We start from the raw sequence: 19,126 nt of genomic DNA on the forward strand, positions 1-19,126 counted from the left end.
TTTTATATCTGAATGTAAGAATAAAGAACAATAATTATTGAAGAAATTAAAAAACAACACCAAACAAGTCTTTATCCGTTACCCAAAAGCCATTGCTTTATTTATTTGCTAGCATCTGTAGTAGCTTATCAGCAGTAGTGGCGAGCTTGTCAACTGATGTGGCGAGTCGCTCTAACACCCGCAGCTGTTGGCTCTCTATCTCCATTCTCCTGTTCTCCAATTCAACAGCCCATGAAGGGGCTTGAGTGACTAGTTCATCTCCTAGAACAAAAAAAAATCATGTGAAGGATTTAAAAAAAAGGTTAAGAGTCATTTTCTGTGTTAGTGTGTTGCTTTCTCATACTGTCCTAACATTTATTGCACAACTTCTGACAAAAGGATCAGTCAATATATAAGATAATATATTTTTTGTTAAAAAGTAAATACATACGCATTGGACTATTAGAGGGTGATGAAGGCTGTGATTCTTGTTCTTGCAGTGGATCTGACTTAATTTCTGTAATAAATGTATTTATAGCATTTTTAATTCATCATTTATCTAACAGGAAACAATAATATTCATAATGTATTATACACTATTTTATTCACCTGACTTATGTAAAGTGTTTTGCATAGATTCCATCAGTGGTGAATGGGCAGGAGACACCGGAGACTGTGGTCTATTCATTGCCGGAGTACATTCCAGGACAAACTCTTGATTATAATATCCTTGAGCTGCTGAGGATTCCCTTAAGTGGGTTGGTTTCATATCCATTATTTCTAGGATTTGTTCTTCTACATCAGTCAGTTTTATAGCGGAACTTCCTGAGCCGGTGTGTGCTTGAATCTTTGCCACCTTTCTTCTCACTCCGTACTTACGCTCGGTCCAATACTGAAGCAAATAAAATGAAATGGATTTTCAATAACGTAAGAAATATTGGTTTATAGCTAGGTGTTAAAAACTGAGATTATAGTGCTTACTTACGTCTCGCCACTTCTGCCATACTCTCTTGTTGCCGGAGCCCGTGGCATTCAGCCGGGACGCTAATGATTCCCAAAATTTCTGTAAATTCTGCTTGGCCATGGAGTCCGTCAGGCTCGTCACGCGATTGTTGGCAATCTCGGGGTTCTCCTGCATCATTTGCAGAAGGAGTCGTTCTTGTGCCTCGGTTATTTGTTTCTTAGCCGGCATCTAAAAAGGAGAGCGGTAAAAATAGAGTAGAAATGAAAAATTTCATGATCTCCCAGAACTTGCTCTTTTAAAACAAGGACCAAGTGAAAGCTTTTACATGACCAGCCCAGTGAAAGTGTCATAAGTTTCCATGATTGTATTTATCTTTACCTTTTCAGTTTAATTAATAAGTTTCACGTTTTTATTAATTTTTAGTTCGAAATTCACTATTTTTATTTTGGTATTTTTATCACAGACAAGACAATATGACATAAGATTTTGACAATGACAAGTTTGACATCATCTATGGAACGATGACAGTAACATCACAGAGCCATAACTTTCGAGCCTCAGAATAATAACTTGTACAGTCGTAGACCGATTGCACGAAAAAGCTTTACAAAGGGCGGATTATTAAGCTGCGTACAGACCGGGCCAACGAACGACGAATGGATATTTATCATACATAATACAGCAACGAAGGTCACCGAAACCCGTTCGTTGGGCCGGTCTGTACGCAGCTTTAGATAAGTCATAGAGTATATTATAAACGGGACTAAGATAAAATAGGGATAAGTAAACTGCGGCGCGGCTCTAGAGGCGAGAATGCTACCGCGATGCCCCACCTCGACTCGGTGAGAGGAGAGGAGCGCCTTAGCTTGTGAGTGGCGCACGATGGCGCTTTCATATAGAGCTTTCCAACTTATCCAGAGATATTATGTTATGTCTAATATGTACTTTCACTGTATTATAAATGTAGAAGAATTGCCCTTATTGTATAACCTACTTTTTCCTATTTATATTCTCTGACGGGAAATAACGTGAATTTATAAATAAAAAGCATTTTTTAAACTTAAATATACTTTATTTCAGTTTTTACAAATGAAAAATGTTTTGGGTCCAACGTAAAAAGTCTCATGATTGATAATTATTATTAGCTACCAGGCTTATGGTATTAACTTAAAATCAAACCCGGAACACAAATTAGATTCAACCCTCTGATAAAAAAACGGATCAATGTTCTATTTTAGCTAAAACATGTCGATTAACTTCACAACGTATTAAATGCATCTGACATAGGACTCTATTTGAGACTTGCACCTGTTTTATTTCTTGAAACAAATATAATATATTTCAGGATGTAAATATTTTGCAAACCTTATCCTAAGAGACAATTAGTATAATGTCAGCTCTTACTCTAAGACATAAATGATTAGCTAGTTCAGTGCAACTAACATATTACTGTTAAGTTGTAGATTGCATCTACAGGCTCCGTGTGGACTCCACAATCAATATTATTCTAATACGAACGCCAACCCTATAAGGCTAGACGTGCAGTGATTCCTTGAATCGGTATACATCGTAAATAAAGCGTCACGGTTAGCGAAACCAATTATTATTGTAAATCTGAGATTTTAAACATTAAATTCAAATTCATCAAAGAATCACTACACAAATACTATAAAATCCATCTTCCAAAATATATTCTTCTAATGAACTCAACTTAATGTAGAATTTGTAGGCCGAAAAGAATGTAAGAGAATCATTAAAATTTTCGGGAAGATACAACAGTCTCATGGTAATCGATATAAATTCGACACAATACAAAATACGCTAGACTAGCACACTATGACTCTTGTATTTCCCCTGATTGTTAATTATAAATCATTAGAATTTATTAAATCTAAACAAAAACTATCTTTCTTAAAATACAAAACATCATCGCTGATTTTTAAAAAGAAATTGTAATTCTATACTTACCTATGTTGTAATGATATAAAGTGAACGATAACGATTTTGTACTAGTTCACACAAGGCTTGTTCCTTTATTATTTAAAAGCAATACAAATGCAGAATACACCTAGAGAAGACAAATCTGTGTGAATGTAGATAAAGCTTCTTGATAATAAAGGAACGGTATAAGGCGAATTTAATTTTGTTTGAGGTGATTTTTAGGAGAAAGTAGGGCAGTGCTTTTTGATAATGGCTCTTGGGTCACCTACAGAACCATTGTACGCGGATGCAGTTGCCGCTGACATGCAATATTTATGTTTTTGGTACTTGACAGATGGCGCTAGTGTCGAGTGTCAACTGTCATGAACTAAGATGGCGGCTGAAGGTTTGTTGGTGTCAGCGACCCCTGAATGTGAGTAGGAGGGTTCTGTCGGCGGCCGGAGCGGCACCGAGTGGTGGGAAGTCTGCGCGGGGCGGGGAGCGGGGGGGAGGCTCTACATGATGCGGCAGTTCTCGTCGCCCTCACGGATCTCGCCCAGCTGGAAAGAATACGTTTACATTAGTATATGGAACATGTCATTATGTGCGTTTATCAATAATGATAATAAGATTTAAATTATATTACACCTAGCTACATACTTGCAGCTGCAATAAATACAAATTCAGCCAGACCACGCGGCTTGATTACAAACTGTCTATCCATTCATGAGGTCCAGCACCAATAATAATGAATTTCTAGATCCTGGCTTTTCAGGGTCGATTCACTTGGAAAACATACTCACGGGAGAAAAAGGCACATTTTGAACTGAACATTTTTAAACGGATTTAATCCAGCTCTAGCACCATTTGTAAGAACTATGAGGTCCGTGAATCATACCTGTTCGCGCCTTGGGTACTTGTGCGCGAGCTCGCGGTGCCGCTGCGCGCTGGTGCTGAGCTGTCGCCGCTGTCGCTCCGACACCGCCACCTCCTGAGAATGTACAGTAAAATGTCAGTGATTGTGAAGAGTGTGATGAACGGATGTTTACAGCGGATTGGGTGGATATTAGAGTAGTTATTCCCTACATATAAGCGTACTACTATTAAAAGTTATTTGATATATTAAAATTTATAATCAATCCATTACAAATTGAGCATAATAAGGTTAAGTTTATGCAAATTTCGTCATTGAGAGGTTCGTCGAAAAAAGACATAGGCCCTCTATGTCTTTTTTCGATTAAACTTATTGTTGCCGTGAACAATGGCTACCAGGTGCACAACAAACACTAACCTCGCCATCAGTATTCAGCAGCGCGGTGCTAATGTTATCCGCGACGAACCACTTCTGTCCCTTCATGACCAGGGAATGCGGCGGCTCGTGGTCCGCGCCCACATCAGCCGACCACACCGTGGCCACCGCGCCCGGCTCCAGCTTCACCGTGCGGTGGAACTTGAAGACGGTTTCCTGGTCACCCGCCTTGCGTACTATCTGGTAGCCGCCGAGGCTCTGCTCCTGTTTAGGGGAAAAAGGTGGTTTTAGTAAATTATTCTGTATTGTTGACATTACTCGCGCTCCCTATACACATATTGCAGCTCTGCTTGTAGACGTTCCAAACTGTCATTACGATGAAAAACCTTTTTTTTAATTGTTGCGGCTTATAGCAATCTTTATAGCTTTAAAAATGAGTTGAGGTTCATTTCTAAACGAAAACTGTACTTTCAGAGTACCACCTGTTATAGGCGTCCACTACTTGTTTTGTAAAATAAGTTCTTCTGCCTTCGACAATGCAAACGTCAGTTTTTTTTAATCCCGACACAAAACTATTAAACTTTATTTAAGTTGTCCACATACCTTCTTCCCCTTGTTCCGGATCTTGACGAACTTGCCATCGGGGCACGCCTCGGCCACCTCGAGGTCGCCCTTGGCGCTGGCCGTCACGCTGAAGTCCTGCAGGCTGCGCTCCTCGCTCTCATCCAGTAGGGTACGTTTGCGGGCGGCTCGCAGCGGCGTGGAGCGGCGGCCCGGGGTGCCGCGTCCGGAGGCCGAGGCGCGGGACTCGCGCCCGGGGGATTGGGATGTCAGGTTCAACCTGGGGAGGACATTTGGTTGTAGAAAGGGAGTTTGGCGGTGTCTGTGTTAGTGTTCTATTATTATTCTCTTAACGTTCCAATGATAATATGTTGTGAATAAAGCATCAATAAACGGATCAGCTATTGCTATCATCATCAGCCCATAATCGTCCACTGCTAAACATATTCAAAGAGTACCACAACACGACGTCTGTCTTCATCCAACTACCAGCTATTTCCTTAAGATACTTTTAAGGTCAGCAAGAACATCCCTGCAGTGGTAGTATTTTGGTTTATCAAGCAATCACTGCAAAGGTAGTGCATATTGAGGGTTATCGATAATTTAAAGTCAAATATACCTTCGACCCGCCTGCCAACCAGTAAAGACTAAGTCCTACAAAGTATTGTTTACATTATTTATTGTTTCATATCCGTCACTAACCTGTCCTCCTCTCCCTCCAACAGCGTCCTGTACGTAGCTATCTCATGATCTAGCGAGCACTTGATGTCCATCAGCGTGGCATACTCCCTCAGTTGCGCCGCCATCTCGTCCCTGAGCCGCGCCAGCTCCTGCTCCAGCGACGCCAGGTCCTCGGCGTGGCGAGCCCGCTCGGTCTCGAGTTGGCGCTCGAGCTCGCGGCAACGGTTCTGTGTGGACAGGATGGGTTAGTTAAGTTTTGGGCGGTATATTTTATTCGACATTGGTTATATTGTATGTATAATTGATATGGTCGCGTATTAAGTAGTTATTACACTAACCATTTGATAGGGTCTCTATCTACCCGATAGCGAGGGATTCAGGGATTTTTCTTTCTCCCGAACATCCAGAACGTTCAGTGACTGCTTTCAATCCAAGCCTACCCAATTTAGCCTACATTATGTTTCTATTGTTTTTAAACTTAGTACATAAGTACATAATACCTACTATTACTGTTGTAAATTGTGGAATAAAAATAAAGTTTTTTCTCTTAAAAAAATATTGTAATTCAATAAAGTATAAACTCACGCTGAGCGCGGCGTTCTTGTTCTCCAGGTCGTTGAGCGTGGCGTTGAGCGAGTCGATGCGCGTGCGCATGGTGCGCAGCTCCTCCACGGCCACGGTCGCCGCGCTGTTGTTGCGCGTCGCCGCCGACTGCAGGTTCTTCATCTGGTGTGAAAAGAAAAGGTTAAGAGTGACTTGCATGAAACATTTAAATGTATTTAAATCTATTGCTCGCTTGCTTTGACAGTATAGTGTTAGAGCAAGCAAGTACGTCGTATATAATTTACGAACTTACATTCTTCTTCTTAGCGTTTAGGTGTAGACACTAGAGCGCATCTCGGGTTTTTATAAGGATTTGCCAGACATAATATTTACGATATTATGTCTGGCAAATCCTTATAAAAACCCGCTGACTGCCCAGTCATAATACAAAGAGAGGTTGCTTTCGTACACCCCTACCCCTAACTATCAGTACATAGTTACTTCGTCTGTAAGTATTTTATTTTTAGGAGACATTAAACTGAAGTTGCGTCGAAGTGGTGTGTGCCTAGGGTACGCCTCACGTATACAGGGTGTTGTAAAAAAGGTATACTAAGCCGAAACATACATATGCAGCCCTTTTTGCGACAACCTGTATAAAGCACAATGTACACGTCACTCAGGGAGGCTACTTTCGTTCACCGGTGTAATATAGCTATAAGTTGCATACCTTGTTCTCATAGAGCGCCTCGATCTCGTCGCGGTTGGCCTTGATGTTGGCCTCCTGCTGCTCGCGCAGCTCCTGCAGGCTCTGCTGCAGCTTCGCCTCGTACTGCTGCGCCAGGCGCCCGTCTGCACGGGAAATTTAGCTTTATTACTTACTCTAGTAATTAGCTAATTAGTAGTTGTAATTTTAGCGATATGGCCGCCCTTATTGTATTATAGATTTTAAGTCTTAAATGTTATTATAAGTTAAACTTAAGGACAGCGCGAATAGATGGGGTATATAGCATAGTATCAGCTATTCCGGCATCTTGTGGGTCTCAGCGGCCAGGAGTGAAGTATTGTACCAGATTTAGCCGCTATATACGCTATATATGTGTGCAAATACCCATCAGCTGACGAGATGTAGTGAGGTACTAAGCTGATTTTCGGAAATAGCGCGGTCAATCACAATCACACTCATTACAGCGGGAATCCTATGTATCAATTAGGCATACCGCATAAGGGCGGTATTTCGGGTTAGCAATATACTTTTTTTTTTAAACTACTCCATGTTTACTATTGTCTATTACTAAGGTGGCTGTAAATTAAGTGGTCACACACAACAGCTCACTCACCGATCTCAGAGATCTCGACCTGCCGCCTAGTCCTGGTCTCCTGCAGCTCCTGCTGGAACACCTGGTCCTTGAAGGCGAGCTCCTCGCGCAGGCTCTGCACCGTGTTCTCCATCTCGATGCGGCACAACATCTCCTCTTCTAGAGTCTTGCGCGTCTCGGCCAGCATGGACCGGAGTTTTTCTAGCTCCTTGGCTAGGTCCTGGGGACGGTTGAGGGGTTAGACGGGATTTTGTTAAAAGGTGGGTATAGTAAAAGGGATGACGGTGGGAATTTTGGAAATTCGTAAAAAATATTATTTAATCCATATGGTAAAAAGTCACATGATATACTACAGATTCCGGAAAACAATTTTAAAATATTTGAGACGTGAAATATTTCAGTCGGTACTGGTGTTACTTTTTATTTTTTTATATGTTACCTTTTAGGTAATATTGAAGAGTGCACTAATTTAGACTGAAGATGGCAAAGAAATAAAGAATTTGAACGTAATTAAATTACACACATGTGTTTTATAGAGTCTCAATTTGTACCTAAAACTTTATCGTAAGTATACATAGAATATGAAAAACTTGTAGGTATTCAGTTCCCAAGTTCATATTTCAAAGCAAGTGACGATGTTTTCCGCAACAGTGGCAACATGATCTGCGTTATTGAGCCTGCTCAGTGGACTGTTCATGTTCACATCGCTGACACAGGTATACAACCAAATTCATTGAATATGCGTAGCAATTAGCACACGTTCAGTTACCCATTTGCATAATCAACTATGTATACCAACCATCACTGCCATCGTCTTTAATGTTAATGGTAGGATCACAAGTTTACTTTTTTTTAATAGTAAACTCAGTATAGCTTTAACCTCGACTGCAAAATGCGAGTTTTATAAATTTTTACGCATAAGGTTTTGTCCTAAATTAAATTAAAATGGACCATTTACTATCATCATCGTCCACTGCTGTACATAGCTCTCTTACAAGGAGCACCACAGCACCCTGCCATCGACTATCCTCATCTAAACGGTTTATTACCCTGATGACACCTACCCAGTAGAGTGTCCGAGACAGTGTCCTCGGCCGAGCACTCGGTCAATTGCTAGCATCATTCATTGGTCAAAGATAGGCCGAAGATACTGTCTCGCCACTCTACTCGGTTGGTGTAACAGCCGCTATCACTCTTAGTTCGTCTAATAGTAGTCTTCTAAAGTGTTAAACACATACCCTAGCCTCATCCTCGGCCTTCTTCCGGTCGGCGACGGCGGTGTTGTACTTGTTGGTGAGCTCGGAGGCGCGCGACTCGTACAGGCGCGCCGCGTTCTCCGCCGTCGTGCAGTCCTTCGTCTTCTTGTCCAGTCTGAAACGAATGTGTGAATTATGTAGATGTGGGAAGAGGTCAATGTAGTGTGTAGATTATAGGATACGAACACAGACACATATGACACCAAGTTTATGTACTGCGAGTGTCAAACAAAAGGTCGAACAAATGTTCAAAGTTTGGCTGGTACTTACATTTAGTTCCGTCCCTGCCATTATCAGAGTCAAAAATAATAATTCCTATACGAATTTCTGCATTTCAAATAAGTGCATTTGTGGTATCTAGTGTAATATATGTCTGTGAGTACGAATGTGCAATCTTTCGTTTTTTTTGTCCAGTCTGAAACGAATATGTGTGACTTATGTAGATGTGGGTAGTGGTCAATATTGAGTGTAGTTTATGGGGAACGAATACGGGATTAATGAGTCTTATGACCATATGGGTACAGGTGAATGTTGCGTGTAGGTTGAGGGGATCTATTTCTGGTTGCAGTGGCGGTGCAGTGCGGAAGTAAGTATGTGTATTATTTTGGGCATGTAAATGAGATTACACGGAAGTTTGAATGAAACTTGAGGATATCTGATCATAATACTTTATTGCTATTGTTATTTATATTTTATATTTAGTTTGCACCAGCACCACCTTTTTCTTAGAGATATTTCTGTACATATACATAAATGTATAATTTGATTTAAGTAATTTTGCTTTCAAAATTAAATTACATATCCTTGGTTCCCTAATTCATATTCATAATTAAATTAACATGAAGTTCATACTTGAGAGAATACAGAGATTACTACTACACTCGCGAGCAACCAAATCGACTCAAGCCTTCACGGCGCACATATACATTGATTTTCCTAAAACGATAAATGGTAAATATAAAAGTGATATGTCATTCGAAAGCTGAAGAATTAGGCTTTCAATTAAGATCAATACCATAAAAAAAAACTAAGCGCAGATTTAATGACGCATTTTAATTGCCCGTCAGTGTTAATTACCTCATTAGGAATCCACGCCTTGCGCTACCTGATCCCGCTATAAAACCTTTCCACATCCGGTGTACCTTATCAGTCGCTTGTTGCAAGTTGACCGGTACACATCTCGTTGCATTGTATTCCTTGTTTTCGCAAACCCATGGATACCACACCAGAAGAAGCTGCTCAAGTTGTTGCCTTGCTGCAACAAGGGTTAAGTCAGCGAGCAGTCGCTGCCCAGCTCCACTTGAGCCAGTCTGCTGTATCCCGAGTATACAGACGGTTCCAAGAGACTGGTGCCTTCAATCGAAGACCAAGAACGGGCCGCCACCGCTGCACTTCAGAGAGAGACGACCGCTTCATTGTCTCAACCTCGCTGCGCAATCGACACCTTACGGGCGTTGATGTGCAGCAAGAACTGAGACGTGTACGACAAGTGGCTGTCAGCGAGTGGACAGTGAGAAGACGCTTGAAGGAAGCCAACTTGACACCAAAAAGACCTGCATCAGGCCCCAAATTGACTGCAGGCCACCGACAAGCGCGTCTTCAGTTTGCTCGAGAGCATCTCGATTGGAGCATTGCGCAATGGCGGTCGGTCCTGTTTACTGATGAGTGCAGAGTGTGTCTGCATGGCAGTGACAGGAGAGGCCGGGTCTACCGGCGTCCGGGGGAACGATTTGCCCAATGTTGTTTCGCTGAAACAGTAGCATATGGCGGCGGTTCCTGCATGATGTGGGCTGGTATTTCTCTAGAGGGAAAAACCGCACTTGTTTTCGTGCCTGGAGGCGGCCGAGGAGGCGGGTTAACAGCTGATCGGTACATCACCGACATTCTACTCGGTCATGTTGTGCCCTATGCAGAATTTGTCGGTGAAGACTTCGTGCTAATGCACGACAATGCCCGCTGCCACACGGCACGAGTCAGTCGGCAGTTTCTGAGAGAGAAGGAATTGCGCACGATGGACTGGCCTGCGCTCAGTCCTGACCTGAATCCCATCGAACACTTATGGGACGAGCTCAAAAGAAGAGTTCGGGCCAGGAATCCAGTCCCTGCAAGCGTGGACGAGCTGAAGACAGCTTTATTAGAGGAGTGGGACGGCATTCCTCAGGAAACTGTCAAAAAGTTGATAAGGTCTATGAGAAACAGGCTGCAGGCTGTAATTAGGGCAAGAGGGGGCAATACAAAGTATTGATTTAAATAAATAAATTTTTATCTTAACATTTTTTGTTTAATTTGTATAATACGATACCCATACCCTTTTTTCCTAAATTCCCGTTTTTCCTACAATTGCGTTCAGACATCATTTATTTCAAAAATGATGAATGGATTTCAATAATAATGATATCAAATTAAAGCTGACATCTTAAGCTTTTAAATGACATATCATTTTTATTATTTCTATTCATAATTTTACTTGTATTAATGTATGTTTGCGCCGTCAAGGCTTGAGTCGATTTGGTTGCTCGCGAGTGTATTATTAATTATTCTGTATACTCATATTTTAAAGAAAACATGAATGAATGTTACTCAAGGTTGAGATCATAATATTGAAGTAGAGTAGGTAACGAATTAATCCATACAGCACAAAAGTAATTTATGAATCTTAATGAAATCATTTGCAATAATTTTATTAAATGTATAATATTTATGTATGCTAATGGCCATGACATCCGAATCAACAAATGGACATGATGTCATTTAGCCAAAACAATTCACACTTCAGAAGGACGTGAGATAAACTACAATAATAAATATTTAATCGGCGTATTCAAATAGATAAGGAGACTATACAGAACCCGACAGACAAATACGGATGGACATTGAGATTTTCAACAATTGAGTATCAATCTCATTAAGATAGATTTCATAAATCACAGCCAGGCAGTACTTTCATCGTTTTTTTTCTGAGCGATACGACAATAGCGTCATACCCGGCATGTCGTGCCGTCCGGTCGTTCGTCTGCGCTTGCGCAACACACAGTAATACTCGCATATCTTTGTAAACACGTTACGGTTTTATACCGGCTCATGGCAACAGTGGGCTATGTGTAGTTCTGTCTGTATTTATGTACAACGCATAAGATTCCCGCGCTTTCTCGCCACGTATGTATGTACCACCATCAAATATGAGATTTCACGGGCTTTTAACGTATGCATGGGATGCAGTTAGCGTTATTTAGAACAGGGATTCTATTAGCTCAAATATTCAATATCTTTTTCATATTTATAAATTGTATACAATATTCGTTCGTGAAAATAAAGTCAGTCTAGATAAGAGTGTTGCCAACTAAAATAAAGGAATATATTTTTGGATATGTCTTCCTCATTTACCAAACAATCCTTTACCGCTCACAGTTATCCGGAAACCTGAAGCACACATAAGTCCTTGGCGCTCTCGCGATCTAACTTTACGAATACGACTTGCTGCTAACTTTCCACGCTAACCACAACTTTATTGCTCATCAATAAAGGCAGTGACGGCATGGCAGGCAGGCCGGCTATACCCGCATGTGGGCCACGGCCACTACCGTTTCGTATCAGTCCCCAAACTAATCGCGTGATCGATCCAATTAAAGCTCGAGGGGAAAGTCACGAAGCTTTTTATTTAAACCCCAAGGTCTGCATTCAACACAGTCTAAGTAAATGATGTGTTAGGAATCCTTGAAGGCGTGTATTTGTAAACAATGACGACATGAGCGAAGTACTTTTTCGTATTAGCCGTGTGCTGATTATAGGCGTGTCATCAACTCATCTTATAGGTATACGTACCTATCTACTTATACCATAATACTAGCAGGTTCATAGTAATTTAATAACTGACGTCACGTCGTCGACAACGACGAATACCTATACAGGGTGTCCACTCAGAATCCTCCAAAAATTTCCCTGACTTTTCCCTGACTTTCCCTGACCATTTCAGAAATTTTCCCTGACCTTGATCAAAATAAACAAAAGCTTGTTTTCCGTTCATTTGCGAGACTTATTAAAAAAAGCTGTAAAAAGTGTATATTAAGCCGAAAGAGACGAGAGTGATCAGGCATTTTGAACAACATGAAATTTAAAAAAAAAAGATTTTCCACACAAACTTTGCTAGACAGGTGAAGTTATATGAGAAAAAAACACGTAAAACAAAAGTTGTTTCGAGTGATCCCTGAGTCACCCTATTTCGGCTATGTACGGTGGCCTGCGCTTAAAAGTATACAGGCGGAGTTTTTAAAATAGCGATCTCAAGCTCAAATGCTGCTCAAGCACATCCACATAAACACCACTGCTACACACATCACACACAACACGTCCCCGGATATATAACAGATGTAGCTGGTCCCTTCATCATCAGGGATCGCTATTTTTAAAACTCCGCCTGTATACTTTTAGGCGCAGGCCACCGTACATCTACCACTATTGCAACATTATGTATAGAAAGCAATGATAAATAACTACTTCATTTTTTTGTACAACAAAGTTTAAATACTTTTATTTTGCCATAACATGTAATTCTTTTTGTATTTGCAAAATTGAGAAAGAAGTATTAAGTATATTTTTTTAATTTTCAAAAAGTCATTTTACTTTTGAAAAAAGTCATTTAAAGTTTGGAAACCCAAGCGGGATCCACTAGATATTATTGCAAAAGACGTTAGTTAGACCTAGTTAATTTTATTTAAGCACACTTATTGATGGTAGGATTAGTACAGAGTGCTTTGAAGAAATACGCCTACTCATATATATTTGTTTAAATGAGAGTTTGGAAGCAAGTAGATAAAATAAACTTTTTAATTTGTGTATAAAACTTGTGCTAGCACCTTGTATAGTAATCTTAGGACCTTCAAAACCGTTATTTCGGTTGTACAAGTTACAAGTAAAGCGTGTTAAGCTTTGTAAATACCGTAATTAATTTAAATAAAACAAAACTAAAATCAAACATTTCCGTATGGGCGCGACGCTTCAAAAAAATCATTAGGTGCCGCGTGGAGGAAACTATTCTGCAAGCGCTCCCGCTGCCATAGCAAATTATGAGGATTGATGAGTGAAATGAGCGCCGATACAGCCCGTCTGCACCAACACTTTATGTGAGGACTTATTTTTCATCACGAACTCTTAAAATAAAAGTTGTTCAGAAAGGCAAGCTGAATTACACTCTTTTGAATGAAATTTAACAAAGGGAACATAATTTTATTATTGAACAAACTATGAACTGAGTCTGGAATCTGGCTTACGAGATTTTATTTTATGACTTACGTATTTTACGTATAAAATAGAAGAAAAACAATAATTAGTAAAGGAAAGAACTACAATTTAGAAAAAAATATATGCTTTACTAGTCATTTTTCCCTGACTTTCCAGGTGGCCCATCAATTTCCCTGACTTTCCATGACCACCTTGAGCTTCCCTGACTTTTCCCTGACTATCCCTGACTTTCCAGAAAGTGGACACCCTGCTATAGAATGTCAAGTATTATTCTTACCGGCTTAGGTATTTAGCATATTTATTTGAGTTTGGAAATTCACAGAATGGATTGGGTTTGACTTGAACTTAACTTTACAGTTTACAAGACCAAACTGGGTTTATCTGTATTTTCTTAGCTTATCAGTGACAAACTCCTAGGGATTGCTGACGTGGTGAGAGGATTATTAGCCAGTCAGATCAGTTGTCGGTCGCTGACTGCCCAGGCTGCGCCGCACACATAATAAAGAAGATACGTCACTAGAAGAGGCTCCTTTTTTGGTCATTTTCTTTTCACTTAAGCCAGTGTTAACCTCTTCCAGGCTTTAGGGTCACTGACGCTAGTCTAATTTAACGTAAACGATATTTTCTAGAGCCTTGGAATATCGCTTCCTAAAATCTAGAGTGGCCTGGGAGTGGAGTGGGAAGCAAGAGTGCTTCGGGGTATAACAATGAACGGAAATACTTGGGAAACGATAAACATGTGCGAATATCGCAAATAGACCACGCAGCGGGAGAGACCGTGGGGCACCCACATATGGAAACTCTCTTTTGTTTATCATATTTAGGTTAATGGCATTTAATACTTTCCATAACTTTATTCAGGTAAATAGATTTTCATTGATTAATTAATATTTGAATGTTCTGGCGAAATTTACAATGTGAAGCTACTAAACGATATAAAAGCGCAATGGCTCTTCGGAATTTAAAATGTGAATCACGTCCAGAGTCGTTGGAATCTGGACATCGACAGCGCGCCCGGCTCAAAACCCTACCGGAAGACACCGCATTCAAAATTAACTCTTACGACATACGGATTAAGAAAGGCAGATAAAAAGTACATAAGCGACTCCGCCGCCGCCTATATTGGATGTGATGTGAACCTCTCGCGAAAATGGAGGAAGTAGTGATGTAACGAATGTGTGTTTTTGGACATTCGCGAATGCGAATGCGAATATCTGATATCGATATTCGCGAATGCGAATGCGAATGCGAATATTCAGTTTGTGTTCAAATTTGGAGTCATCTGTATGGTTTAGTGGCAGTCTCGTACTGAACGAGGTATGTACCGTTCTAGGCGCATTCCGATTCAGACTAGCCAATACTAGTCGCAGTTTTTTGTAAAAGTAGTAACACTTTAGTTAGCTCCGTAACTGTTACGACACACTGCGACTGCGACTGTGTGCGGTTTCTGAGGACGACTTACACGAAACATTTAAACGTATTTAAATCTATGGCTGTCTTGTTCTGACACTACAGGGTTATTGGTAAGTAGACCTGGTCCTTTCAAGAGGTGATAGATGAAAACATTTTCAGTCGATTGAAGCTATAATGCATTATCCGAAACTTAACCATTTCTAAGATATTTAATATTAAGTTTTCGTATCGATTTAGGTATCACTAAGATATGGCCAAAACAACCAGAGAAGGCGGAGAAAACTCATTAGGGGTTTCCATACTAAAGTCAACAGGACTGAAAACAATCACACTTTTTACCTTTAAATTGGGCTAATCTTATTAGTTTTCCTATTGAATTTGTTCCGCCTGTGCTGGTTGTTTTGGCTATATCTTGGTGATGGTGATACCTAAATCGATTTGATATTGAAATATCTTATTTGAAAGCTTATAAATTCATAATGTTTTTAAGTTGAGGTGCACAAAAAATTGTCATATGATATTCTTTTTTAATTTAACTTATTTCTTTTTACGTTTAGAATATTTTTTTAAAATGTTTAATTATTTTGAGGTAGGTATTGTGTCTAATTTAAGTCAAATAATGCACATTTGATTATTTTAATTAGTTTTTAAGGTGTCACTTATGCAAAACAACTAAAAAATATATATAGCTAGTTATTTTTTCGGCGAGAAGCATACAATTTTGTAAATAAAAAAAAAAACTTAAATATTAATTAAGTATCTCAGAAATGGTTAAGTTTCGGATTATGCATTATAGGGTTCAATCGACTGGAAATGTTCAGGTCACCTCCTAAAAGGATCAGGTGCTTGCAAATAACCCTGCTGTATATTGTCAAAATACGCTTTTTATTTGTTTAAAGAGTTTTATGTCTTATGAAACTATTAACATCTAAAGTTTCATTTCCCAAAGTAAATAAATAATACCAAATGATAAAGTAACTCTGGAAATGTGATTGAACTTGTAATAAAAAAGTTCAGACGAATGGATTTAGATTTTGTTAACCATTATATTCAAATAGTTTTTGTTAATAAGTAGGTATTGATATTCGCAAAACATTCGCACAAAATCTTGCGAATGCGAATGCGAATATCCAAAAAAATGCGAATATTCGCGAATGCGAATGCGAATGCGAATATTCGTTACATCACTAGGAGGAAGTCTTCAATCTGTATAATGCCGCTGCCGTAAGAAAATCAAAACTAAGCTGATGTAAATTTGAGTCTTTGTAGTCTTACGCCATAATCAATACAATGTAGGTACTTCAAAATCATAAAAAAGTAATAGCTGCAGAGGTTCCGGTGAAAATTTATTTCGGTTTTATATTCACTCTCATTAGTCACTACCATCACGATCACATAAAGCTTTTGCATAAAAGCTGCACCCTCCACTAGCATTTGAGTACAGGCGCTGTATTAGTTGATTACGTCATAAATAAATGGGTGGGCGACTGGGCATTGATGACGTCATGTCACCACGGTCAACAGCCGGCCGGCAAGGTAATAATCATTTTATTTTTATGGATTCTTCACTCAATTTGTTAACTTATATCAATAAAGATTTTAAACGGAAATTCTAAGTTATCTTTACAATGAATGCAGTAATAGGTAAAAGATAAGATGTTTTTTTTCTTACAGATTAAAAGCTAGTGTTATTGAGTGTGATTATAAATTATGAAGGCCACTCTAAGAATATAATCAATACCTACTCACTTCCGTTATTGAATGATTTTCTTGAATCATACAGGGAAAAGTGTGACATTTTATTGTAGGACCCAATGAATACTTTGTACATAAATAATTGTCATAAAGAATATTCTATCTATGTATCGAGCTAATTGTAATGTTATTTTAGGATTCTTGTTAGGTATTGCATGTATCATAAATGGAAAAAGCAATGGCCTTACATACTGAATTACTGACTGACTAGCCTTTAATCTTGACTTAAAATGGCAATGTAAGCCAAGGTTAAGTTTGGCAAAACTTTGTATTGTATAGGTCAACAGTATTTTATAAGGTGTATTGAGGAAAGTTTTGGTGATGCTTGAATATTCAAATAATAAATGCGAAAGTAGCTGTGTCTGTCTGTTACTCTTTCATGCCAAAACTACTGAACGGATTTGAATGAAATTTGGTATACATATGGTCTAGACTCTGAGAAAGAACATAGGCTACTTTTTGGTCCAGGATTTTTTTTAAGGCAAAGTGAAGCTTTTTTAGACAGCTAGTATTCAAATATAATACAATCAATTCAATTATTGGTAAAATTAGGTATGTACCAGTATCCCACTGCTAGTGTTGCAGATGCTAAAGGCATGATTTTATTGAAATGTTTAATCGGATGAAGGCAGTAGATAATTTTATTAATTTATTATTATGCTAGAAAAAAATCCTAATTAGTTTGAAACAAAAATTGGCACAAGTAGAAATTACACTAGCCTTGACACAAAAGTATGTAAATTAGGCCATCACAGTAATTTCATTTAGATAAACAAACTTGTTTCATAGTTTTAAAGCAATTCATTATTAGAAACATGGTGAACAGTAGGAAGGATTCAAGAATATTTGGTGGGAATAGTTTGTTTGATAATACCTGTTTATTGTTAAACAAGATACATACATAAAATAGCTATCTAATGTTAAAAAGAGCATAGATTTGATGTTTGTATTAAGAGTCTAATAAAACTGAAACAATTTAAAAAAATCTTTCACCCTTAAAAAGCTATGTTGCTGTTATCCCTGAGTGCTATAGGCTACTTTCTGGCAATGCAAAGATCAAACCAGGAAGCAAATGTAATCAATGTATTACTTTTATGTCCTAAGACTAAAGGTGCTGCTAGACAGCGGTGAGGATTAAAGGATTAATAGAAAATGATTGTATTTATGTATGTACAATTGTAGACATATAGATGTGTACCTCTGCAAATAAATGGGTAAGTTTACCTACAGTAATACAAGTGATGACATAAAAATCAGCATACAATAATGGGAAATTGTATCAAAATAACAGTGACACACTGTATACATAATAAGCACGGCATGCTCCTTGCTCCGGCTATATCGGGCTATGATGTCACTGTGTCGTAAAACCGAGGCCGCGCTTCCACGATCAAAACCACGACGATGACGTAAACATTAAAAGTAAGGTTACTTACAGCTACTTACAAAGAATTTAATAACACGCCTCGGAAACAATGCTTCTAGCGAAATATCACTAACATCATTCATAAAACACCTATAGGTGCAATGATAAGATAACAAAACAAGACGCTTACCTCCTCTTGAGGTCGTCATTTTCCTCGTACAGCCTCTTCAAGTCTATTTCCAACTTGGCCTTCTCGCGGGACGTGTCGTCCAGGAGCTTGCGGGCGTCCTGCAGCTCATGCTCGTACATTCCCTTGATGTTGGACACTTCACGTGTGACCACCTCCTGGGTTGTCTGGATCTCCCGCCGTAACCCCGAGTTTTCACTCTCCAGGCGGCGTACAGTATCAATGTAGGCCGCCAGCCGGTCGTTCAGGTTTTGTAGCGCATCCTTCTCCTGCAGCCGGGTGTGTCTTGTTGGACTCAACGGGCTGCTGGGCCGGCCGGCTGAACTCGAAGGGCGGCTTCCCACGGGGGTGCTCGAAGATTGAGGACTTTGCACAGATGACACAACACTTATGTTTGTCGAAGACGAGACAGTCTTTTTTGTTTTAGACGACATTTTGAATCAATCTTTTATGTCACCGGATTTGATTTGGATCTAAAATAAATTTCACGAGTTTTTTCACACACCTTGAAGCCAAGCGCACAACATGAGAACTCCGAAAAACCGACCAACCACAAGCCAAGCTTTGTGGTCACGTGACTATGAGTCACAAATTATGTTGCCACATTAAAAATATTATTTGTTTGGATCACAGAACACATTTTTGTTGTTGTTACAGGCCATGATATTATTCTTCTGACTATTTTAAATCAAACAGTA

The 19,126-nt window shown here is 39.4% G+C and overlaps 2 protein-coding genes across 2 annotated transcripts; both read right to left on the reverse strand.

The window, feature by feature from the left end:
- Positions 1–84: 84 nt before the first annotated feature.
- On the reverse strand, positions 85–1,378 carry LOC105396894 (myb/SANT-like DNA-binding domain-containing protein 4). Its single transcript, XM_048633393.1, has 5 exons — positions 1,322–1,378; positions 965–1,171; positions 589–871; positions 431–496; positions 85–261 (listed from the first exon to the last, which is right to left on the reverse strand). The coding sequence occupies exons 2-5, from the start codon at positions 1,169–1,171 to the stop codon at positions 98–100; spliced, it is 720 nt and encodes a 239-aa protein (XP_048489350.1). The 5' UTR covers positions 1,322–1,378; the 3' UTR covers positions 85–97.
- Positions 1,379–1,993: 615 nt separating this feature from the next.
- LOC105396884 (lamin Dm0) lies at positions 1,994–18,983 on the reverse strand. The gene is made up of 10 exons (XM_038112795.2): positions 18,432–18,983; positions 8,452–8,584; positions 7,235–7,433; positions 6,625–6,746; positions 5,940–6,080; positions 5,376–5,581; positions 4,716–4,953; positions 4,155–4,376; positions 3,762–3,854; positions 1,994–3,423 (listed from the first exon to the last, which is right to left on the reverse strand). The coding sequence occupies exons 1-10, from the start codon at positions 18,860–18,862 to the stop codon at positions 3,379–3,381; spliced, it is 1,830 nt and encodes a 609-aa protein (XP_037968723.2). The 5' UTR covers positions 18,863–18,983; the 3' UTR covers positions 1,994–3,378.
- Between the last annotated feature and the right edge of the window lie 143 nt (positions 18,984–19,126).

The sequence above is a fragment of the Plutella xylostella genome, chromosome 5 (genome assembly GCF_932276165.1).
Source record: "Plutella xylostella chromosome 5, ilPluXylo3.1, whole genome shotgun sequence".
Lineage (NCBI taxonomy): Eukaryota > Metazoa > Arthropoda > Insecta > Lepidoptera > Plutellidae > Plutella > Plutella xylostella.

Excerpts from the sequence above, each read along its gene's own strand:
- LOC105396894 (XM_048633393.1), bottom strand. The coding sequence starts at position 1,171 with ATGCCGGCTAAGAAACAAATAACCGAGGCACAAGAACGACTCCTTCTG. Across the intron at positions 872-964 it reads TATGGCAGAAGTGGCGAGAC|TATTGGACCGAGCGTAAGTA; the intron begins GTAAGTAAGCAC and ends TATTTGCTTCAG. Across the intron at positions 262-430 it reads ACCCTCTAATAGTCCAATGC|GAGATGAACTAGTCACTCAA; the intron begins GTATGTATTTAC and ends TTTTTGTTCTAG.
- LOC105396884 (XM_038112795.2), bottom strand. The coding sequence starts at position 18,862 with ATGTCGTCTAAAACAAAAAAGACTGTCTCGTCTTCGACAAACATAAGT. Across the intron at positions 5,582-5,939 it reads ACAAGAACGCCGCGCTCAGC|AACCGTTGCCGCGAGCTCGA; the intron begins GTGAGTTTATAC and ends CTGTCCACACAG. Across the intron at positions 4,377-4,715 it reads TCCGGAACAAGGGGAAGAAG|GAGCAGAGCCTCGGCGGCTA; the intron begins GTATGTGGACAA and ends TCCCCTAAACAG.